This window comes from Aplidium turbinatum, chromosome 9 (assembly GCF_918807975.1).
Source record: "Aplidium turbinatum chromosome 9, kaAplTurb1.1, whole genome shotgun sequence".
NCBI lineage: Eukaryota > Metazoa > Chordata > Ascidiacea > Aplousobranchia > Polyclinidae > Aplidium > Aplidium turbinatum.
The window spans coordinates 15492262-15517103 of record NC_137480.1 but is presented as its reverse complement, the minus strand read 5'-3'; the positions used below and the strand labels follow the sequence as shown (position 1 = coordinate 15517103).

The 24842-nt window shown below is 37.4% G+C and overlaps 1 protein-coding gene and 1 long non-coding RNA gene across 2 annotated transcripts; one reads left to right on the top strand and one right to left on the bottom strand.

Moving 5' to 3' along the window:
* Positions 1–4129: 4129 nt before the first annotated feature.
* LOC145776984 (chromobox protein homolog 3-like) lies at positions 4130–12978 on the bottom strand. The gene is made up of 4 exons (XM_082588239.1): positions 12739–12978; positions 7492–7592; positions 7215–7374; positions 4130–4907 (listed from the first exon to the last, which is right to left on the bottom strand). The coding sequence occupies exons 1-4, from the start codon at positions 12888–12890 to the stop codon at positions 4781–4783; spliced, it is 540 nt and encodes a 179-aa protein (XP_082444365.1). The 5' UTR covers positions 12891–12978; the 3' UTR covers positions 4130–4780.
* A 6959-nt stretch (positions 12979–19937) lies between these two features.
* LOC145777592 (uncharacterized) lies at positions 19938–23101 on the top strand. The gene is made up of 4 exons (XR_014290331.1): positions 19938–20043; positions 21399–21473; positions 21768–21892; positions 22269–23101. It is a non-coding gene; the product is annotated as an uncharacterized LOC145777592 (long non-coding RNA).
* Positions 23102–24842: the final 1741 nt, after the last annotated feature.

The window sequence follows — 24842 nt, the reverse complement described above, 5'->3', positions numbered from 1 at the left end:
GTATAGGAAAATAATTGCTCGAAGTGTTCTTGGAGACATATGTTGCTATTGTAATTGGGTTTTCGGTCGTTGTTTCAATTGTTTGGTAGCGGTGACCTGCATTTTTTTTAAATTAATGTAGGGGAAGGGAAGGTAATTTGATACGGAAGGTAATTTGATACACCCCCCCTACAGAAATGCACAAAAAATATTAGTCAAAAATATTGTCATTAGGTGGAAGATCTGTGAAAATAATGCCTACGAAAATTGCACCATGCAGCTAACTCGTGCTTTTATGGCATAAAATTGTGAAAGTGTGTTTTTTGAGTATTTTCGTAAAATTTTTAACTCATGATTATTTTCGTCTGGAAAATTAAAGAAAGGTTCCTGAAAGATGAAACCAAACTCATTTGACAGTTCATTGATAAGGCTTCAAGGGCATGTCACGTTTTTTCTGCAATGTGCATCCAAGCATACAAAAATCAATATTTTATAACTTTTTTTGAAAAAGGTAAATTGATACATGTGGAGAAGGTAAATTGATACAGTATATTAATTTCTTTTTTGTGACTATAATAAATGTTGACATTGATCTACTTGATTTAAATAAGTTATTCTTTATTAACAAAATCTGCTACTTTGGGAAACAACTATTATATAGCCTAGGCTTTCGTAGGCCTACACGCTATCTGCTGTCAAAAAATGAGAAAAGTGCAAAGCACCCCCTTGAATAAGAACTCCAGCCAATGATCCTTCCCATGACCATCCCGCTGCAGAAGCTTCGCCGCACACATGGGCTTCAACAGTCATCTTTGCACCCAAGCACGCCAACCACATATTAAATTTTCATTTATTGCTTTGCTGTCAAAGGGGATTTCTGTATTAGTTTTACTGTATCAAATTACCTTCCGGGTGTATCAATTTACCTTCCGTGGAAGGTAATTTGATACATTTGAGTGACGTTTTTAAAATTTCAATTAAAAAAAAAGTAACAAAAATAAAAAAGTGAAAATGTTTTTAAAAAGTGTGTAAGGGATCAGACTTTCATTTCAGCTTAAAATCAATAGTTTGTGTCAGGTAATTTTCAGTTAACAGGCAAAAATGTTAAAAGTGTATCAAATTACCTTCCCTTCCCCTAATGGTTGATTTATTTAATTTAATTAACCAAAAATTACACTTACTGAAAATTACAATTACGTACCGGTAATAAAAATAACTTCATTTGTAAAACCATTTTATTGTACAAATAATACATTCTTTTATATTGTCAGCGTGTTTTAACGAGCAGGATAATGACTTATTTACATTAGCTTACTTGAATTTGTTAATGTGAATTTTTCATAGGAAGTAGTTGAAAGTATTCCATCGATTGGTACATTTGTTGTAAATATTCCCTCCATACTTGATCCAAATGTTGGTTGATAGTAAGGTAAAAGTGATGAATTTGTTTTTGTATGATTCGGTTGCATGCTTTCCTGGGCAAAAATGACACACGTTTAATAAAATCTCAACATAAAGACAAAAAATCACAAATCCTTTTATTCGAATGGAAGGCTCAATAAATCAGTTTACGATGCATCTGTTCTGTTCCTATAAAGTGAACTAGGACTTCGAAGTTAAATATACGCTACTTTCGAAAATGCAGAAACTGTGTGGCACGAAGCAGCTAAATCCGTTTTCGGGATAGAACAGAAGGGTCGACTTGCCTTCACTAAACACCACAACATCAGGAGCTCCCACTCTCGCATCTTGAACTCTGAGCGTTGCGCGAAAGAGAAAAAAATCTCGCATGTAAGGCAACGTCGACCAACGGGTGTGAGGATTAGCGACCCTCCCCCGCAACTGCACGCAGAGGCTTGTGGGCCTACAATCCTACGTTGAGTGGGGTTAAAAAAGAATTGAAGCAATTATTGTTGTTGCCCGAATGTTATGTTGGGAACGTTGGTTAAGTCAAAAAGCAAATTTATGCGTCTTAACTTATTATTTCTGCAAGGAGATCTCCCCTAATAATGCCAAAAGAATAACATGAATAACAAAAAAACTACTTTTTTGTGCCTGCTGGAAAGCATATTTTAAATAAACGTGAGGCCCGCGGTTTCACCCAGTTATTTATATCTGGCCTTCCTGTAATAAAGGTTGCACTCCCCTGGAATAAGTCATCAATTTTGGAAGTTATTTGTGAAAGGCAAACTCGTAGCCTAAGTCAGGGTCCACGGGAAGTCTGAACCTGTATTTTGTCTTCATGTTGGTAAGAGCTGAAAATGCTGCCTCACACATGTAGGCTAGGTCGTGGCAGAAGGCAATAAAGTTTTAGTTGCCTTTTGCGATAGCAATGTGTATTCCTCCACAACACTCAACCAGGAAGATGCAATAGCTGTTTGATTGAAACTAAGCATTAAAGTTCGATCAGATGATAATTCGGCTAATTCTTCTTCTTCGCGTCCTGACAGACCAGTCTTTGTAACAACAAAAGGGTTTAAAACCCAGTCAAAATTCTCATATGTCTCTTTTAAAAAGTAGGCCTACTTCTTGAAATGTGCAGAAAGCAATTCCAAATGTTGTATAACGTCAGAGAAAATCAACTCTGTATTAATTAAGAACTGCGGCAATTCTCTTTGACAGGGTAGGCTACGTACTGTAGAACGTATGTGTGTGATTTTTTAATTTCTTGTCGTATCGCCACGGACCACCTGTGCAGTCGTTGCGGACCACCAGTGGTCCGCGGACCACAGTTTGGGAAACCCTGATCTAGCCTATGTTTCTTTGCTGTCCACTTATCTGATAGGCCACCTGTTTTTGTTGTAGCCTAACTTATGCAATTCCTTTGGTCATTAATCCGCATTGCAGACAAGGTAGGCTATGGTTTCCAGTCCTACCCATCAGAGAAGATGCAGTTTGTATGAACTTGGTTTGGCTGATTTTGAACCTTTATCCTCGCACTGACTAAGCTTTCAATAAGTTATTTCTGGTAGTTGCGGCTTGTAGACCCAAACTCCAGAGGCTTTTGACGCCGGACCGATTGCCGAGATTGGCAGAGTGAAGTTTTTCCGATTGTTGTTGAAATGTTACTGTTGGGGAATTATTCCATCCATTAGGTGCCGCTGAATGGAGAACAGTCCTGAAATGCGTTGCTCAAGCGCACACCCCGAGAGCCGAACCAGCGCCGCGTGATGAGTCGAGTGCTTAACCACTGAGCTAACGGGTGGAATATCTATTTAACTTTAAGAAATCCATTGCCTATTAATTTTTGCCTCATGCATAACAGTGGAAATAAAAACAAAGTCGGCTAAAGCAATTCATTGCAATTGCTATCGCCTACCGATTAAAAGTGAATTACAAAATACCCCAATAAGTTAATAAACTTTAATGCATTAGTAGCCTACTGACGTTCTTTAAGGGTTTCAAATTTAAAATGAAAGATATAAATTGTCATTACATTTGACTGATTGCTTGCGATGAACAGATTTTTATGGCTTAAAGATGACGCAGCACCGTGTTCCTTCTGTAATATATTTTTTGAACTTCCTCCTGAAATAAAAAAGAAGTTAACTATTGCTGCTAGAAAACATCCAGACTACGTAACCTACCTACAGCTTGGTAGCGAGTGGGCCTAAGCTTAAAAGAAACATTGCAAATAGCATAGCTCAAAATTGTTCAAACATAAATCTTACCTTTAGCACAGATAAAGAAAACAATAAGAAAAACTAGGCAACTTTTCATTATTTTTGCTAATGTAGAGAGTAGCCTAGGTTGATGCCTATCAACAACGGATCGAATTTTCTCTGCTGCAAGTGTCACCTCTCCGTAGTTCTAAGATGCTTTGATTTAGTTTGAAAGTCAAATATAAACTTTGTGTGAAGTAGTTTTTTCTTAAAATGTCGCGTTATACTGAAGACGATACAATTTCTAAAGTTTCTAATGTGTTTAGTTCAATGCGTCGCGTAAACAAACTCAGTCCACCGGTTTTCTAAAACTCAATTCCATAAACGCAAACCTCATTGCAAAATATACGACTTCTAAAACTAATCTCAAACAAACCCAAAATAAAAACCAAGGAAATTAGTCGCTCATAACAAGTCTACTGCAGTAATTTAAAACTCTTTTCTGACAAATGTCGGTCACCTGGTGCAGAATTGAACACGCGTTGTTCAGTTGTAAAGTGATTTATTTACATATCTACATGCAAACAACATCCAAACATAGAGTTGACACAATCGATGTAAAGAACGACGTCATCAAAACTACAGATCTTCGAGAAATTTCTCAAGATTTGGACATGTGAAAGAATGAGTAAATCCTTACCAACACATAGGCCTACACACACCATTCAGCGATTGATGGTGCGGTAATATAGCAGCTTTGCTGACGAAGTAAAGTGCGGTTCAACCAATTTTAATAGCCGGTTCTTTAAAAAAATGTGACATGCAGAAATTGATAAACGCTAGAAAGTCTGGTTGCGCTATTTGAACAGAACCTGTGTATAAGAAATAATAATTCATTGCTGTAGCGGTATCTGTTAAACGAAACTAACAATGCACAATTCACAAACTGTGTTTTCGGCAGTGAAGTTTGTTGAAAGATACTGTGATGGTGGATGGTGACTCAGTTTAATAAAATTAACGCAAGTAGCTCCAAACCAAGAAATCAAGTCGTCAACATGTGTGGCAACAACAAAATATTTTATTCATAAAACTTTATAGAAAAAGTGTTCAAAACGAGGCAAACCGGAGACATGGCAGTTGTAGAGTGAATGGCGACTGATGGACGTATAAACGCCTCGTAACCATATTGTCGGAGTGCATCAGCTTTGTTCGTCTGCAGTATTCTGGTGCCAGGTAAGTCGCTCTTCATAAAACTTGATGACGATTTGAGGACATTTGATATTCGCTTCTTCGGACGGAACAAGGTCGGCCTCATCACTGTTCTCCCTGCAAAAACAGACCATTTCTTTTTCAAGGCTTGAGTACTAGCTGTAATAGTAAAATAGGGAAGCAATCGTAAGCAACTACTGTACTTTGTTAATACGTAGTAGGGAATGGCTCAGTATTCAGAAGAACGCATTAATATACTGGAGCAAGAAATAAACTTTCTTTGACTGCCACGCTTTTTTTGATGCATTTTTCAGAATTTAACTTGAGCAAGGCTTTAATTTTGAACTGCTGTATTTTGAGAACGGTAACTGTCAGAAAAAAAATTAAAACATGAAAGTTGTTGCATTTTCAACAGTCTTTTACAATATCTTTACAAATTTTGTGTATTTAAAAAAAAAAATGCCTTAAATGACTAAATTTTTTGACAAACTACAAAAATTTTGTGTTTTTTTTTACTTTTTTTGTTTCCGTTTAGACATCTGGAAAAAAAACCTTCAAACTGCGGTAAACGTCATCGCTAGACGTCAGGCAAGTGTCAAGCTTTCCACGTAGCGTTGTCACGGTAATGTTTATGCTTTATGCGAAGAAAGAGCCTCATAAACTTCTCTTTGCACACAAAATGAAAGTTCTCTGTAAATAATTGAAAATTGCAGAAAAACTTCAAATACAAACCTAGTAATTTTTTTCAACTTTTAGACGATAGGGCAAAGGCAGGTTAGTTGATACAATTTTCACGTTTAGTGAGATTTTACTAAAACTGTTGGACATAGAAACACCATTTATGGTGCTAAAGAAAGTTCGTTTGTTGGGCTAACTTTCCCCCAAGTTTAGTCTGTTTGATGTCACTAGTTATCGGTTTAGACTCATTCAAACATACAACTCCGGTTTGTATCAACTAACCTTCTTGGAAGGTTAGTTGATACACTCATAAGGTTAGTTGATACATGGGATTCCTAGTTGATACGATCAAAATACGCCTCAATTATATTGAGACTATACTTTATGCTTTTGAAATTTATACTCAAACTACTGTAGTGTAGATAGTAGAACCATATTGCCAGGTCAGGAGTTAACCAAAAGCCATGACAGTGCTGCAGTCTTATAGTGTTATCTAATGTAAAATGTGATAAAGATATTTTACATCCGGATGTTCTTCCTAACGTCAACTTGTCAGATTTGGAAATTGGTGTAATTGTCAATTCTTATGACAGCCAAGATTTACGTAGAGAGTCTTCAGTTGATCTGTAACATCGATCAGTTGTTCTTTTATAAAACTGGGGCACGTTGTCAAAGAGGCCTTATTAATTCAAGTGATATTGTCAAGTTCACAGGTTCTGCAGCTTCATTTACACACAGCTTAAATCTTCAACAACTATTTCCAAACAGATTTACAGAGTTTCACATTTACGTATTTTACCTGAAAATATGGTTGAAATATTGCAGGTTAGCCTACCGTACTGAATGTACGAATGCAGGTTAGTTGATATAGTGTATCAACTAGCCTGGGCTAAAATGTATCAACTAACCTTTTCCTTACTTTTATCAAAATGTGTCTGTCATCAATCTAATAAAGTCAGTTAAAAATGATTTGATTTATGCAATAATACTTTACACCAATACACTGCCTGTCGCCAAGAAGTTAATCTCTTACCGTTTTTCAAACAGTCAAGAATTAACTGAACTGTAAATTTGAAAAAATTTGCAAAAAAGCTGAATTTTTGAACATTTCGCATTATTTTACAAACTTGAAACTGGATAACCGCGAAATCATCATATCACCATTCAATCATCATTCTTCACCAGTTGGTGGCGGTATTTCTACAAAATCCGTTTTTAGTGGTGTATCAACTGACCTTCTGTATCAACTAACCTGGCTCTTTCCGAAAAAGTCTTCCTCTTTCCGAAAAAGTAAGACCCATGCAGTTTGGCAAACAAAGACCAGAGTTATGGTGATTGCAAAAAGTGTGTATTTTTTTAGGGCTTGGGCTCTTTAAAGAGCCCGTGGCAGTTAAAGGGTTAAAAAGGAGGAACCCTCATGGAACACTTTAGACTCACAAAAGAGCACTGCGCTAAATAATCTCCACAAATTCTATAAATAAACAGAAGCAGCACCAAAATGGGCTTGTCGAAAGCCTCCGCACCTCAGAAAATGTAGTCTGCAAATTGGGTTAGAAACGACGTCTTAGAACAGGTATACCCTAATTGTCATACAGTATCCCACATAGCGTCAGTGCATCGCCCTATTCCTAATGTTAGCTATGATGTGTAGCTACGTAAAACATAGATTTGAACGCTTCCAGTAAACTTGCAAACAATAAAATATTTTTGCTTTAATTAATGCAATATTATGCAACCATATTATACCATTTCATGAGAAAGGTTAATTGACCGCCAGAGTCAGTAGCTCCAATAATTTTCTCCGGGTTCAATCCTCTTCCAAATCCTCTTGCTCGGAGCTCTTCAGATGCTTTATTCTTTTTTGTAGTTTCAGATTTTTCTGATGGCATTTTTCTTTTTTTTTCCTCTGAAATGTACAAATACGGTAAAATGTTTAAGCTAGTATTTTAATTTCAATTAAAAAAAGGCACTAAAATGGGTGCTTGTAACTATACAGTAAACAAAATCTTTAGCTCAGTTTAACCTTTATGGCTTTCTTTGTTCTTCTTTCCGTGGTTGGATTCAAATTCAGCTATTAAATCGGGGCAGTCTAGGTTTTCATCCGGCTCCCAAGTGTTGTCAGAGCTGAAACACAAACCAGCACAAATATAAAATGGGTATATACATAGTTATTATGACTGTGTAATCTTTTGGAAGCTAAGGTGATATCTGATATGGTGATATGAAGCCGAGCTTGACGTTTATTAAGAGCATGTAATTGCTGCGTCATTGGTAGAACACTAAAAGACATACGTTTGAAGTTACAAACACGAAGTTGGCCTTGCTTCATGTCTACTCTTTATAGACCGAGAGCCTACGACAGAAGATTTCACCTCATAAGGTACAAAAGGTTTGAGCCCTTGAAGTTACTGGGGTCAACCATGTCACTCACAAAAAGTATGGAAGATTGACCGCACCGGGTGGATCTGGACCCTAGAGCCCCCTAAAAAGCCCAAAATAGGGGTTAATTTCACCCCATAAGGTACATGGACCAAACTTGGTGAAAACGAAGTTCTATGTCAGGACATCACAAAAATATCAAATCTAACAATATTTTCGAGTGGAAAGGTGATGTAAGACTCCCCCCAAAGTGACCCCCCAGGGGGTTAATTTCACCCCATAAGGTACATGGACCAAAGTTGGTCAAAACGAAGTCTTATGTCAGGACATCACAAAAATATCAAATCTAACAATATTTTCGGGTGGAAAGGTGATGTAAGATGCCTTCAAAGTGACTTCCCTTAATGTGACCCCCTCGGAAGGTTTATTCCACCCCATAAGGTACATGGACCAAACTTGGTCAAAATGAAGTCTTATGTCAGGACATCACAAAAATATGAAATCTAACAATATTTTCGGGTGGAAAGGTGATGTAAGATGCCTTCAAAGTGACTTCCCTTAATGTGACCCCCTCGGAAGGTTTATTCCACCCCATAAGGTACATGGACCAAACTTGGTCAAAATGAAGTCTTATGTCAGGACATCACAAAAATATCAAATCTAACAATATTTTCGGGTGGAAAGGTGGTGTAAGATGACTTCAAAGTGACTTTCCTTAATGTGACCCCCTCGGAAGGTGTATTTCACCCCGTAAAGTACATGGACCAAACTTGGTCAAAACGAAGTCTTATGTCAGGACATCACAAAAATATCAAATCTAACAATATTTTCGGGTGGAAAGGTGATGTAAGATGTCATCAAAGTGACCCCCAGAGGGTTTATTTCACCATAGAGTACATGGACCAAACGTGGTCAAAACGAAGTCTTCTAGGCCACCACAAAATATCAAATCTAACAATACTCTCAGTTGGAAAGGTGATAAAAGACCTACCCAAAAGTGAATCTCCTCCTATAGTTTAATTTACTTCATCCCTTTCTCGAACCAACCTTGGTGTAACGAAAGTGCTATGCCAGGACAGTACGAATGGATTAAATTTAAAAATATTTTTATATAGGTTTTGATGAAATACATTCACAAGCTGTCCCATGATGCATGAAATGGAACTATAGCCTACTTTACAAAAAGTTTTTGTATAAATCATATTAAGTCAATCGAAAAAAGGCAACAGGACATGACAATACATGGCTTTGTAACACCAAAAACAGAAAGTACGTAAGAAGCATATAGGCTACAGTAGCCAGAAAATTGATCCAAGATCTTGATACCACCACTAAATGTGGACTTAATCGAACAACTGACTATCCAAATCAAAACGTTTCGAAATGAATCATTTGGAACGTTAATTTAGGCAGTAATGAACATTTTCCAGCTGCTACAATAAATAACCTAATAAACCCAATGTAGTAAATTTTTGTTTAATGCCATTTGCTTCATGTCTCCAATCAGTTATTGTAACTGTTCATTCATAAACAGAGATTGTTTGTGTAAATGTAAACGGTAACTCAATTGGTTAGCGCGTCACTTCTGGAACGAAGAAGCTTCAAGATCAATAGCGGCGCTGGTTCGACTCTCGGGGTGTGCGCTTGAGCAACGCACGTTAAGGGCTGCTCTCCATTCAGCGGCATCTAATGGATGGAATAATTCCCCGACAACAAGCCTTCAACAATCGGAAACTTCACTCTGTCAATCTCGGTGACCGGGCCTGCGCCAGTGATTCAAAGCCTCTACAAGTATGCGAAACTGCCAGGATTAAGCTCTGCAAGAAGCTTTCCCAGTCCGAGGATAAAGATTCAATCAATCAATCAATCACTGGTGTCGCTTTTACTTTCTTCGTCTTATTCTTCAGATTCATACAATTCTCCTGTTATATACAGAGAAATAAAGACTGTACGAAACAATTGCTATTATGCACTACAGATATGCGTAACATACAATAGTAATTTTATTATCTTTTACAGACGTCTATTTTTCTTCGAATAATGCAACATTGCAACTTACTATTAACTGGAAAAAGTTCAACATTTATTTGTTATTTAGTGCACCCAGGCATTTTTCTCAAGATTGCAGAAACTATTGGTTATAGGTTCCTAAAACGAAACTTTACAGCCAGTTATTGGCTAATGTTTACAGTAAGAAAGTAAACGACTGATAGACCAGGAGAAAGTTTTATATTTATAAAGGGTAACCCAAGCGACATCCAATGCTGTTTACCTTCTTCTTGACTTTCCTGGATGAGATCAGATTCCACGCAGAGACATCTAAAGATGCTTTATACCTTTACCTTCAAACCACACCACTTTATAAGAACCTCCTTCTTCTTTCCAGCCATACTCTAGCAGCAACGTTGCTGCTTGTTCACTTCTAGTTGAAGATAACCACCATCTTGTGATGAGATGTGTGCGCCTTGTCTTCTGGAGAAGTACTCGTAAACAAAGTGGTAGAGTACTACTATCTACAGTAGCTTCTGGTATGCATGATATCCTTTCATTTTCTTTTTTGGGTTTGTAGCCGTCTAAAAACATTTGTAAACGGACTTCGTTGACATAATTAATTTTCTTGTTTTTGTACATGTTACACACAAAGTTCTCTATGGCGATGATAGTGTCTTCACTAATTTCTTTGTCGTGTCCGAGTTGGCTAAAAGCTGCCTGCGCTTCGTGGTTTCCTTGGAGTAATTTCAGCGGCCGCACTTTCCCTTTCCTGCTAAATGACGAGGTGTAATCAGAATCTGTAAAGGCATGATATGCAGGTAAACACTTGCAAATCGTCACTCCAAGTGCGGTAGGCCTATGCAGCTGGTTGATGTTGATGTACCGCTGCGTGTTATTGCTTTGCAAGCCAGCTTCTATCCATATCTTTAATGAAGGATCAAAAGTTCCATAGCAACCTAAGCCAATTACAAGACAGTCAGTGTCAGACGTGCGGATAACCACATTGCTTGGGGCTGGTACATCGCAGACAGCTTGCTTTATCTCTGTATATAACAGGAGAACTGTATGAATCTGAAGAATAAGATGAAGAAAGTGAAAGCGACAGCAGTGACAATGAAGAATAAAGAAACGACCGTTTACATTTACACGAACAATCTCTGTTTATGAATGAACAGTTACGATAACTGATTGGAGACATGAAGCAAATGGCATTAAATAAAAACTTACTGCATTGGGTTTATTAGGTTATTTATTGTAGCAGCTGGAAAATGTTCATTACTGCCTAAATTAACGTTCCAAATGATTCATTTCGAAACGTTTTGATTTGGATAGTCAGTTGTTCGATTAAGTCCACATTTAGTGGTGGTATCAAGATCTTGGATCAATTTTCTGGCTACTGTAGCCTATATGCTTCTTGTGTACTTTCTGTTTTTGGTGTTACAAAGCCATGTATTGTCATGTCCTGTTGCCTTTTTTCGATTGACTTAATATGATTTATACAAAAACTTTTTGTAAAGTAGGCTATAGTTCCATTTCATGCATCATGGGACAGCTTGTGAATGTATTTCATCAAAACCTATATAAAAATATTTTTAAATTTAATCCATTCGTACTGTCCTGGCATAGCACTTTCGTTACACCAAGGTTGGTTCGAGAAAGGGATGAAGTAAATTAAACTATAGGAGGAGATTCACTTTTGGGTAGGTCTTTTATCACCTTTCCAACTGAGAGTATTGTTAGATTTGATATTTTGTGGTGCCCTAGAAGACTTCGTTTTGACCACGTTTGGTCCATGTACTCTATGGTGAAATAAACCCTCTGGGGGTCACTTTGATGACATCTTACACCACCTTTCCACCCGAAAATATTGTTAGATTTGATATTTTTGTGATGTCCTCACATAAGACTTCGTTTTGACCAAGTTTGGTCCATGTACTTTATGGGGTGAAATACACCTTCCGAGGGGGTCACATTAAGGAAAGTCACTTTGAAGTCATCTTACACCACCTTTCCACCCGAAAATATTGTTAGATTTGATATTTTTGTGATGTCCTGACATAAGACTTCATTTTGACCAAGTTTGGTCCATGTACCTTATGGGGTGGAATAAACCTTCCGAGGGGGTCACATTAAGGGAAGTCACTTTGAAGGCATCTTACATCACCTTTCCACCCGAAAATATTGTTAGATTTGATATTTTTGTGATGTCCTGACATAAGACTTCGTTTTGACCAACTTTGGTCCATGTACCTTATGGGGTGAAATTAACCCTCTGGGGGGTCACTTTGGGGGGAGTCTTACATCACCTTTCCACTCGAAAATATTGTTAGATTTGATATTTTTGTGATGTCCTGACATAGAACTTCGTTTTCACCAAGTTTGGTCCATGTACCTTATGGGGTGAAATTAACCCCCTTTTTGGGCTTTTTAGGGGGCTCTAGGGTCCAGATCCACCCGGTGCGGTCAATCTTCCATACTTTTTGTGAGTGACATGGTTGACCCCAGTAACTTCAAGGGGTCAAACCTTTTGTACCTTATGGGGTGAAATCTTCTGTCGTAGGCTCCCAGACTATTAGGCATAGATATGACAAAACAAACAAGATGATGACACATTGCTTAGTTAGGAAACTGATACAAAGTTAAGTGAAAATTCAGATCAGTCAACATCACTGGGGTCTGACATTAGAGACACCACAAAAATGAAAAAACAAAATCATATTTCTTTGAAAGATAGCATCTTTCAGATAAAGCAGGAGCAGCTGTAACTTCAGCTACATTGAAATCTTTTAAAAATTTGACTTACCAAAATATGGGTACTTGAATATTGTAACTGAATCTGATGGACATGACATTAGAATTCATATATAATTATATATGGTACATGATTGGAATCACTTACTCTGAGAATCCTTTCCATTTAATAAAGTATTGTAGTTGACCCTTCAGATGACGTTTGTCCACAACCTTCTCAACTTCATATTCTTCTGGCTCATTATCAAGTGCACTGCTGCTTGCATCAGCCTCATCCTTTCCAGAAGCTTTCTTGCCCATTTTGCATTTGCAAGATTATACACAAACTAGATGCCACAACTAATGCAATAAAACTGTATATATACAAAATGCCGAGGATGATTACATTAAACCTAAGATGCAAAAACAAGCTGAGTGTATTTCATGACAAGTAAGGGAACGTTCAAATATTACGTAACGCCTTTGAGGGGGAGGGGGGTTTATGCAAAGCGTTACGTTAGCGTCACATCGGGGGGAAGGGGGTTCAAGCAAAACGTTACGTAACGCTTTCGAGTACGGAATGGTAGTTTTTTGTGCTGAATTTGTAGTGAAAAAGCGTTACATGGGGGAGGGGGGGATTGAAAAAAGCGTTACGTTGGCGTTACATGGGGGAGGGGGCGGTCAAAAATTCGGAAAAAAAGCGTTACGTAATATTTGAACGTTCCCTAAATCCGAATAACAAGAGTATAGTGATGATAAAGTTTTAATACAAATTTTTTATCACTATTCAGAATCATAGCAATATAAAGCCTCAGGATTAAAATTAGGGATTGTTTTAATATCACATGATGTAATTTTCTTTATACACACCTTATATATAGCTTTTAAAAAATGACAACATATTACAAACATGTTTAATAAATTTGATATTTCACCAGATGACAATGCAATTTGATACTGTAATATACAAAAAAGATTTGCAAAATTAAAGAAACTACCAATAGATTTAACACAACTCATGGTAGAGATGAAAAAAATTAAAGCCCGTTCTATAGGATCATCAAACATTGGTGCTCTTCCACATGTCGCCCTATTGGTTATTTTCAATTTTTCATCCCATATCTGTTATATTCCAATCAATAGTCGATTCTACCATGTGACCTAATAACGTCGACTTTTGGTTAACCCACAGGATGATTTGTGGAAAGCACCCAAATATTCATCATTAACCCATATCTTCCTAGTGTCAGTTTAAACTGACAGAGCAAAAAGAAGAGTTGCAAGCATATATACTGTACTGAGGATGCAACCTAGTTCGTACCCTGAAAAAATCGAGAGAAAAAATTAAAAAAAGCGGAAGTCGCTGATCGCAGTTTCCGCAAACATTTTCAAATTTTCCCCTTGAAAAGATCGGGAGAAAGATAGTACAAAGCCGAAGTCGCAGTTTCAGCTAACCCTAACCCTCGCTGATCGCAGTTTCCGCAAACACTTTTCTGCACTTTCCGCTAACCCTAACCATAGACTAATCTATGCTCTAACCCTAACTGATCGCAGTTTTCGCAAACATTTTTCCGTAGTTTCCGCTAACTCATATCCTAACCTTAGAGTAATCTATGCTCTAACTGATCGCAGTTTCCGCTAACCTTTACCCTAACTCTAACCATAGAGTAATCTATGCTCTAACCCTAACCCTCGCTGATCGCAGTTTACGTCGAGTAATCTATGCTAATCCTAGCCCTAACCCTCGCTGATCGCAGTATCCGCAAATATTTTTCCGCAGTTTCCGCTAACCCTCGAGTTGTTTGCGGAAACTCCGATCAGCGACTTCGGCTTTGTGCTATTAAACTGCGATCAGCGACTTTGGCTTTTTTTAATTTTTTCTCTCGATCTTTTCAGGGTACGAACTGTTCAGGATACGAACTAGGTTGCACCCCTGTACTGATGCTGATAGGAATCCAGTTTTGGGGTTAATCTGATAATGAAGAGTCTAGCTAATTGTTTGATTTCTTAAAATGCTGAGGTAACAGCTATGGCAATCATTACAGCAACCTTAACTCAAAAAAATGTTGTTTTGGTTTGTTCTAAAAATTAACTGAGGATATCAAACGGCTATGAAAAGGAATACAAAATTCCTACACACAACCGAAAAATATTTTATTGAAGCAATTCTATGCCAAAAATAAAATTAGGCTACAAAAGTTTTGTAATTATTTTACTAGCATCAATTTAAACTGACGCTAGGAGTAGAAGGGTACAGGTAAAGCACAATTTCTCTGTTGAGTGCGTTTGTATTTTTGCATTGTGACATCATAAAATGATGGCAAATTTTAATTATTCGCAAACATTTTAGTAGTTTATATAATTGTAATTGAAAGCAGATACAGAATTGATCCATTGTCAATTAGTTGCAAGATTGCAATCGATTTCGACAAGATTAATTATTAGTTTGACATGAATTTTTTTTATTATAAGCTAGATTTAGGCCATTATACAAGCTTTTGGTGAAAATGTTAAACTAACATTACTTTTTTTTGTTAATGATGGTTTTTGTTTGCTTACTTGAATCTAAATTATTGCTACTTTTGTTTGCTGGCTTATTTGTTGCAAAAATGAGTTTGTATTTGAACATATAATAATAAAAATGACCACTGGCGCCGACTTACGGGGTGGCCACGCCACCCCGTAACCGCTGTGGCAGCCACCCCATTTAGGTTACATTACTTACTGTAAATAAATGTAATTTGAACGGACGTTTAAATCTTTTTTTGATCATTGGTTTTCGCTTCAAGTCAACGTAAAGCAAGAGGTGAACCAATACCGTATTGCGAAGAAAATGATTGTTTGTCACAAGCATGAAACTCGCGTAACATCAAGTAAGCTACGTGAAGATTACGCAACACGTGGCTACGAGTTTTTTCCTTGTTGCGACCGTTTTATTTGTTACTTGTCATAAGTCATTGTTAAATTTGTTAGGCTTCCAATGGGATTTATTAATCAATAAATAACGATCTTTCTATTGCCTTCCTCAAAAATCTTTTTTGAAAATTTTTAAACTGCTCATAATATCGCTATAAATTATGACAGCTATAAAATACTTGGAAATAAAGTTATCTCAATGATTGATAGCTCCACCCCCTAAATGAAGATCTATTTTCAAATTTCATTAAAAAAATGCAATTTTCGAAACTTTGAGTTTTATTTAAAGAGTGCCCTTGGTAAAGTAGCAGTTTTAACGTTCTGCAAATTTACACGTTTACATGATTCTATTCGAGGAAAGCTATACTTTTGAAAAGAAAGTTTTGAAAATATGCTTATCATTGCCTTCCACCACCTGCAAGGCGGAGCGATCGTTTAGTGCACTCAGGCACATAAAAACCTACTTGCGATCTACCATGATGCAACAGCGATTGAACTACATCCTAATTGTAAATGTTTATCAAGCTGAAGCTTCACGGTTACAACTCAGGTGACCAGTTGATTAACAGTTGGATTGCTGTTCGCTGCTGTTCGCAAAAATACTTTTGCCAAATGTTAGGTAAGTGTCAGAGCAGCAACGTAACAATAAAATTCACGACATACCTCCTGTGCTTTGTTTTAAAGTTATTTTGTAAATTATCGAGCTACAAATCAGGTGTGAAAAGACAATAGCATCTACGAAACACGCTTGGTAAAAATCAAACAAAAACATGCAGTTTGAAAGTTTTTAGGTTGCCATATTGTGCTATCCGCCACCCCATGCAAAATAAAAGTCAGCGCCTATGAAAGTGACTCTAATTTCCTATGAACATTGGGACTAACAGCCAGAGAGCAAGTTTACAAATGACTCTAATTTCACACAAATTTAACACCCTGGAAATTCAAACGCAAATGGGGAAAGCCAAAGATGAGATTTGATTAACAATCATCATAATCCATCGTCGGTTTGCTCCCCACTAGTGGGGGTGGCCGATTGTTTCCGCGCAGCAATTGTTTTAATCCCTTTTCTCCATTTCACCCTGTCCCTTGCATCTTCCTCCTTCAGTCCGACTTTTTTAAATTCATCCTTCACTTGTTGTTTCCACGTTCTTCTTGGACGACCGCGTTTTCTCTTCCCATCCACCTTTAGATCTAGTGCCTTTCTAAGAAAACTTCCTTCCTCCCTCCTTATCACATGTCCATACCATCTTATTCCATTTGCCCTTGCCAGTTGGTCTATGGTCTCTCTCGTCTCTCTCATCTCTAGCATATCCAACAATTCTTCAGTCCTTTTTTCCCTTCTCGTTTTCACCCCACACATTGCTCTCACCATTGACCTTTTCGTTCTTTTCAGGATTGCCAGTTCACTCTCTCTCAATATCCATGTCTCGCTACCATATAGCATTGCAGGCCACACACAGCTCCGATATACTTTTCCTTTCATCCTTAGTGAAAATTTTCTGCCATGCAACATTTCCTCACATTCCCTGAACTTTGCCCAGCCCAATCTTGCCCTTGTTGTCACCGCTGCTTCACATCCACCACTTCCATTTATCCGATCACCGAGATAACAGAAGTCTGTCACTGTTTCGATGCCATGGCAGAACTCATCATCATGGCCTTCCACTTCATTCCTTCCTTTACTGCATTTCCCACAAACAAAACACTTCGCCAATCTTGTTGCGGCTCTCTTGACATTAGCACATCTTGCATGTACCCACTTTCCACATTCCTTGCATTGCATTGAATTTCTCATCACTCTCTTGCCACATATTCCACAGGGATCTACTTTGTTCTCAACAACTGTTCCTTCTGCTCCACTCACCATCACTTTTGTTTTTTCAAGATTCACCTTCATACCCTTGGTTTCAAATGCTTCTTTCCATTTCTCAAACTTTCTCTCCAGTCCCTCCATACTATTACTTGTCAAGACCAGGTTGTCTGCATACAAAATTTCACTCAATAAGCCCTCCCTCACTCCTTCAGTTACAACGTCAACCACAATAGCAAAAAGAGGTGACAAAACTGATCCTTGGTGTACAGTTACACCAACCTTCACAAAAAACTCGTTTGAATAATTTGATCCAACTCTCACTTTTGTTCTTGCATTCTCATACATAGACATCACAGCTCTCACTAATACCTCTTTTCCTCATTGCCCACTCCATCACTTTCCTTGGTACTCTGTCAAATGCATTTTGTAAGTCGACGAAACACATATATAGTTTTCTCTGCTTCTCTCAGTATTCCTCCTGCATTCTTCTCAATACACACTCCACAAAGAATGTGGAACAACAAACTGGTACATAAAAACACACAATTAACTGGATAAGCAAGAAAAGGGGAAGGTATTTGCTCAGCATTGGGCTGCCACAGGCTGAAAATGATAACAAATTCATGTCACATCTAGGTATGATCTGTGTTATAATGGGGAATTGCAGCACATGCATTATTCAATCAAACTATGTTTCAGGTGCAGAGCTGACGTTCTCATTAACTAGCCGTGCAATCAAAAGTATTACGTACTGCAGCTATAGACTTAAAAATCCGGGTGCAACCTAATTTGTACCCTGAACAATTTATACCCTCAAAAAATCGAGAAAAAACTTAAAAAAGCCAAAATAGCACTCGGATCAGAGTTTGCGCTTAACCCTACCTCTAAAATGTTTGCGGAAACTCTGATTAGTGACCTTGGCTTTGTTGCGATCAGCGACTTCGGCTTTGTGCTATTTTTTCTCTCGATCTTTTCAGGGCACGAACTGAGGGTACGGATTGTTCAGGGTACGAATTAGGTTGCACAATAAAATCCTGCCAATTTGATTACGGTACAATTTGTTTTTACAAGCTTTTTCTTAAGTCATGCATTTGTAACAAACTTGTCCCTTCAACATAAGATGCCATTGGATACTGCGCATAGTTCGGAAAGCTCTTGATATAACTACAGAGGCATATCCAAATATGTACGGTAACTAAATTGGGTGATGAAAGTTTAATCTACAATTTGTATCACATTAGAAATGCAACATCACTTCAGCCCCTCTGCTTACTTTACATAAGAGGAACAAAAAATTCCAAAATCAGCAAAGGGAGTAATGCATCAAAAAAGGTTGAAAACTATTGGAACCATTTATTAAGAAATAAGTACCAGTAGCCTAAACAATCTGTCATAGTACTAGCCTACACTTATTGTTGCTGCATATTTCGTAACTTTTTAGTTTCGTACCCCTTAAAACTTGGTAACTTTTGCACAGGCGCGGATTTATGGGAGGGGCCCAGGGGGCCCGGGCCCCCCCCGAAATTTTGTGAAAATTTGTATGTTTTCACATCAAATGGTTTGATATGCTTCTAAACAGCTGATATTAGTCCCTCGGCATCACAATTGATGAAAATGGTTGTTTTAATGTCTATTTTCTAGCATATCGTATATGTCGTAGTATCATTGTTCATATCTGTTTAGCTTTTTCTTTCTTTTTAATTGATTTTCAAATTTTTTGCCCCCCCCCCCCCCGAAAAAAACTCTTAGATTCGCGCCTGCTTTTGCATCATCTACAACTTGTTTATTTGTATTAATAGTTTGTACAAATTTGCATCAGACAAGAATGTCTATATTCGAATTACAGAACAAAAAGAATATATCTGACGGCATAAATAGAACATTCTGTTTGCTATTCTTTGTGATGGTGTATAGGTTTCTTTGTAAGAGCAAAAACCAAAAGAACATTTAAAAAATTAAACATAACAAAGCGAGACCAACAGCAACAGCTTCGTTTCGCGCTCGTTTTCATCCGGGTTACCCAAACAACAGTACAAACTTTTTTTTACTATTCTTCCCTTGATTTTGCAATACAGTTTGCAGCAATAAGATTGTTTGCTTGTTAAACCTTTTTTGGACAAAATAAAAATCTCAACCACTGCCCTAATCAAAACTGTGCTTGTTTTTGTGAGCAAAAGACATAAAAAGGTGATATTTTGTGAAAAATATATCGAAACGCATGGATACAACGCCAGCCCAAAAACGTAAATGAGTTTTTTCTGCATATTTTACTCTTGTTGATACTTTTCTTCATAAATAATTGGCTCATTATGCAATTTCAATTCAATTTCATTTTTGTCCTCAGAAGTGGTTTTGCGTCAAAAAACTGCCGTTTTTTTTTGCAAAAACCTTCACTGCATAAACTATTATTCAAGCCCATATGGAATCTTCCAAGGTTTTGCCACCTTTTTCCATTCATCGACGTTCCGGTATATTAACTATTGTAGTTAGTAGTATCTTTTTTCTTCTAAACACTTTCATGACAAAAATAAAAGAATATGATATCGCTTGAAATTGATATCCCTTTCCAGCTATTCTTCCTCATCGTCAGAGCACGTGAATCAGTGTGAAGTTTTTTTCTACTTCAACACAAGTTTTCAACGTGGCTTCCTTTTTAACCTGCAGATGTAGTGGAAGGTGGTCTGGTCGAAGTTGTTTGAGAAGTCTTCGATGTTTGCTAGATGCTATTGCCAAAGCGGTGAAATAGTAGGTATTACTTATTTTAGAAAATAAATAGGAATTTGATTAAGATTTAAGCCGAACATGGAGACCTTAAAAATTGTGTATGGGTACAATGCTTTGATCTATTTTCAGACAGTATTGCATTTTAAGTTGGATTGTAGTGACACGGGGCTTTATGAGGACGCCGCACTCTAGTAGTGGAATATTTCACAGAAAGAAATATGCTAAAAATGTGAAATTTCTTTACTTAGTTTTCGTTCTTTGAAAACTTTTTAACCTTCCTGCCCTTCGCAATAAGCATTTTGTCTCAGGTGGCTGCACATTTTCATGCAATGCTAGTTATATATGGGTATTTGTTAATGTTAGTGCAATTACTTTAAAATGTAAATATGTTCAAAAATGGCTTATATGTATGAGCAAAAGTCTTTTTTGTTTAGTTTAGCATTACGGTACTCTGTTATAATTCAAAAATTTCAATTTTGAAGCTTTTTTCAGAAAATTAGAATAAAACTAACTTATTGACCTTTTTTTTGTCTCAAACAATTTATTTCAATAAATTTGTTGGGTAAAAATTTTATTTTTATACGCACAATCCACATGGCTATTGTCTTGTGAATACTTTGGCTCTGTGGCCTTAAAAAGAAATAATTTTAGGGTTGTGGTTATTCATATTTTGTTTTATTTTGCCATCTTTATATAGGCATACATTTATTTTGCTTATTACATGTGAACTACGTTTTGCAGAAAACAGGGTTTACATAATATACAATTTGAGTATTTGTTGATGCCAAACATCTTGCTTGAGTTATGGAAACATAAAAATACAATCTCTCAGGCTATATCACAATATATGGTACCTATATACCGGTATAGCCTCTGCTGGGTTTACATATGTAGATGTTAATTACTTTTGTCATTAAAATTGTATAGGCTACTTCGGTGTAGCATGGTTTCACAATGATGAAACATAACGCCCCAGTCTGAAACAGGTGAAACTGACGATTCAGTTATTTTCTGAGTGAAACCCCAGTTTGTTTGTTGCTTGTTCTAAAAATAAACATCGTTTTAATACAATCTTTAAAGTATTCACTACAACGTTAATATTTTTTATTGGCAAAACATATCGAGTAATGATGTGTTCGTATCAGAGTGAACAAAACCCCGGATGGACTTAAGCCCTTAGAATACAGCACTCAAAACAGCTATGTTGAAGTGATAAGTGCTTCACTTTCGATAATAGGACAAATATGCCTGCTAGTTGTGTTGTCCACTCAATGTACTCAATGTACTTCATGTATTCAAAGTATTTTCACCTATTAGAACTAAGAGGTTGGTCTGGATTGGATATGACTAAAGCAATATTTTTGTTACTTTTTCAGGGCAGATCTCCTTAATGTCTTTCACGTGAAGAGTTTCTTGGAATGAAGGTCATCTCTTGTTTTCTGTAAGAATAGGTAATGCAATATGCCTTGTTTCCAAGATAAAACATGCTGTTAATAAAATAATTTGTGCTCTGCTGGAGCATATTATGTGGATGCTCTTTGTGCCGTAGCATGGTTTCACAATGATGAAGCATAACGCCCCAGTCTGAAACAGGTGAAACTGACGATTCAGTTATTTTCTGAGTGAAACCTCAGTTTGTTGCTTGTTCTGAAAAGAAAGGACATTAGAATACATTCTTAAAAGTAATCACTACAAAGTTGATATCTTTTGGTTGCAAAAAATATTGAATAATGTGTTTATATCAGAACAAACAAAATCCCAGAGGAATGAAGGTGCTGCTACGTCACTACGATACCTGGAGAATGCAGAAGTCTTAACAAAGATGTCTGCAAGTTATTTGTCTTGTAGGCTACATCTTCGCCAATAACAGGTTAGTCTGGATTGGATATGACTAAACATTAGTTAATTACTTATTCAGGGCAGACCTCAATCTTTTTCATGTGAAAGCTTTTTGAAAAATGGAGATTAACTCATGTTTCTGCAAGAATAGGTGATGCAATATGGCTTCAAAGATAAACCTGTACTGTTGTAATAAAACACTGTTTGCTCTGTGCTGGAGCAAATTATTTGAATGCTGTTTGTATTGTATCTTGCATTTGGTTTTACAATGATGATAAGTTACTGCCCCAGTCCAAGATAGGTGACCATGTGGGATTCAGTTTTTGCAGAGTGAAACCAAAATGCATAATTTACTTTTATGGTTATTACCACTGCAAACGTCAATAATCTCCTTTGTTTGTTTTAAGCTTTTTCACCAATCGGGATGATCCATCTGCAGTTAAAAATTGATTGAATCTAATCTCACTGTCCAAGAAGGATCAAGCATTTTGTTCATGAAGTGTAACGCTTCGTCTCATCTAAGGTGTAGGTTTCTTGTCAAAGTCAAACAGCTGTCTGGCAAGTTAAAGAAGAAACTTTTGGTATGAGTTACATGTTGCACTTGCAGTGCTGACCAAATTGCTGTAGGACTTTGCCCTTTAGTCCAGTGAGCAACAGCAGGCTGGTGGTGAACACGTTTTTGCGCGTTTCCCCAATTCTGCTTAGAACTTTGTCAACTTGACCAATAAAACAAAATACAGTAATACAATAACGCGATGTGATTCATGGTGTTTATGATTCTGGTCAGTGTTAGTAGCCTAAACAGCAGGTTATGTAATTTACAATTGGCAACATCATTCCAAGGGTTTAAAAACAGCTGATGCAATGAAATTCTAATAATAATTCTAATCTGAAAGAAAAGGATTGTCGCTATAGGCGCATTCTGATGTTCAGATTGATTTAACCTGACTGAAACACGTTACAACGCATTGCGGAAACTGCTCTTTTCTTTCCAGCGGCACGCATGTGAACTGGAATAATTCTGACAACAAACGAAAACTTCACTGCCAATTCGTAAAAAAAAACAAGTGGAATGTTCAAAATTTGGTTTTTGCAGAACAATCCATGTAGCCTCGCGAACGCCCCATAAAAAGTTCAATAGTAGCATATTTGATTCATGTATGTCGTGTTTTAATGTAAACTGTTAAAATTTAAAATGTCTTGTTGCTGTGTCATTACTGCTTTTATTAAATATCCTCAGATTTAATTCCATTTCCTGTCAAGCTTGGCTAGACTTCACGGGAAAATATACAGCATTATTTTAATAAAACCTGCATTTTCACCGATTGAATTTATAGCGGTCTTTTAATTTATTCATTCATCGCAATCAGTTTCATTGGGATAGTTGTATCTGCAATTAACAAGCTTGTCAATGGAACTGGTAAAAGACCTTTCATTTTAAGTGCGCATTAAGGTTTTTCATCCTATTGGAAACATACTGAAAAATCTATATAGGTTGGCTGGTTTTGAATCCCAATTCTGGGACTAAGGAAGCCTTGATAGGGTTGTTCGTGTTAGTTTCGCCTACTTGTAGAGGCTTTTGACGCAAGGCCGGTTAGGGAACCTTCAAATATGATGTAACGCATTTTTTCCGAATGTTTGACCCCCATGTCACGCTTTTTAACTACAAATTTAGCACAAAAAAATACCATTCCGTACTCGAAAGCGTTACGTTTTGCTTGAACCCCCTCGAAGGAGTTACGTAATATTTAAACGTTCCCTTACCGATGTTGACTGAAGTTATCCGATTGTTGCCGAGGAATTATTCCATCCACTAGGTGCCGCTCTATTGAAAGCAGTCTTAAAATTCGTTGCTCAAGCGCACACGCCGAGAGTCGAACCAGCCCCACGTGGTGAGTCGGCTCCAATTAACCTTGCTTTTTTTGTCAAAGCGTAGCTGGTGAAACTTTAGCTTGCACAAAGCAATGTGCAAAAATTAGGTGAATAATATTGAAGGCTTTCTTACTGTAACGTCTGAAACTTAAAACCAGTGGTTTCCAACCTTTTTAGGCTACGGCATTCTACCAAAAGGAAATGTGTTTTGCGGCACCTCATAGTAAAGTTTACATATTTTGAAGTCAGTGTGAAACTTTAATACGGGCCTACTGGTCTTTCCTTGGCATGCAAAATGAGCAAAAACCTTTCAATGCACAGCATTCACCTCCTGAACTATATCCACAATCAACTTGTACAAACATTGGCTGTAATATCACAAAGCTGCAATAGAAGGTTGCCACGCTAAGCTTTTGTGACCACAAAACATCATATTGGTTTATGGCAGGGGTTCTTAACCAGGAGTGCACGCACCACTAACGGGTGGGAGATCTATTCATAGGCGGTGCGGGGATGCTGAATTATCGAGGTTTGTTACAATATGACGTAAGGGAACGTTCAAATATTACGTAACGCCTTCGAGGGGGAGGGGGGAGTTTATGCAAAGCGTCACATCGGGGGGGAGTTTATGCAAAGCGTCACATCGGGGGGGAGGGGGTTCAAGCAAAACGTTACGTAACGCTTTCGAGCACGGAGTGGTAGTTTTTTGTGCTGAATTCGTAGTGAAAAAGCGTTACATGGGGGAGGGGGGGATTGAAAAAAGCATTACGTTGGCGTTACATGGGGGAGGGGGGGGGTTAAAAATTCGGAAAAAAAGCGTTACGTAATATTTGAACGTTCCCTAAGAAACAATGTTGTTTTACCAGGTTTCAACATAAATTTCGAACTGTAGGCGTCTATTTTCAGCCAATCCTAGAAGGGGGTGCGAGAACTGATTAGCAATTTCAGCCGACAAGGCAAAAGGGAACCGCTGGTCTATGGTAGGCTATGTAGCGATCGGTTATTGTGAACTAGTTTAACTTAAATTTATTGACAAAACTGCCCTCAGTGATGCAACAAAAACAATCGTGCATGAAAATTTTATCAGCAACAATGATCCTTGCTAACTA

Bases quoted from the DNA above. Each gene is read 5' to 3' on its own strand.
- LOC145776984 (XM_082588239.1), bottom strand. From the start codon at position 12,890: ATGGGCAAGAAAGCTTCTGGAAAGGATGAGGCTGATGCAAGCAGCAGT. The intron at 7,375-7,491 runs GTTAAACTGAGC...TGTACATTTCAG, and splicing joins GAACAAAGAAAGCCATAAAG to AGGAAAAAAAAAGAAAAATG. The intron at 4,908-7,214 runs GTATAATATGGT...CTGTTTTTGCAG, and splicing joins TTAACCTTTCTCATGAAATG to GGAGAACAGTGATGAGGCCG.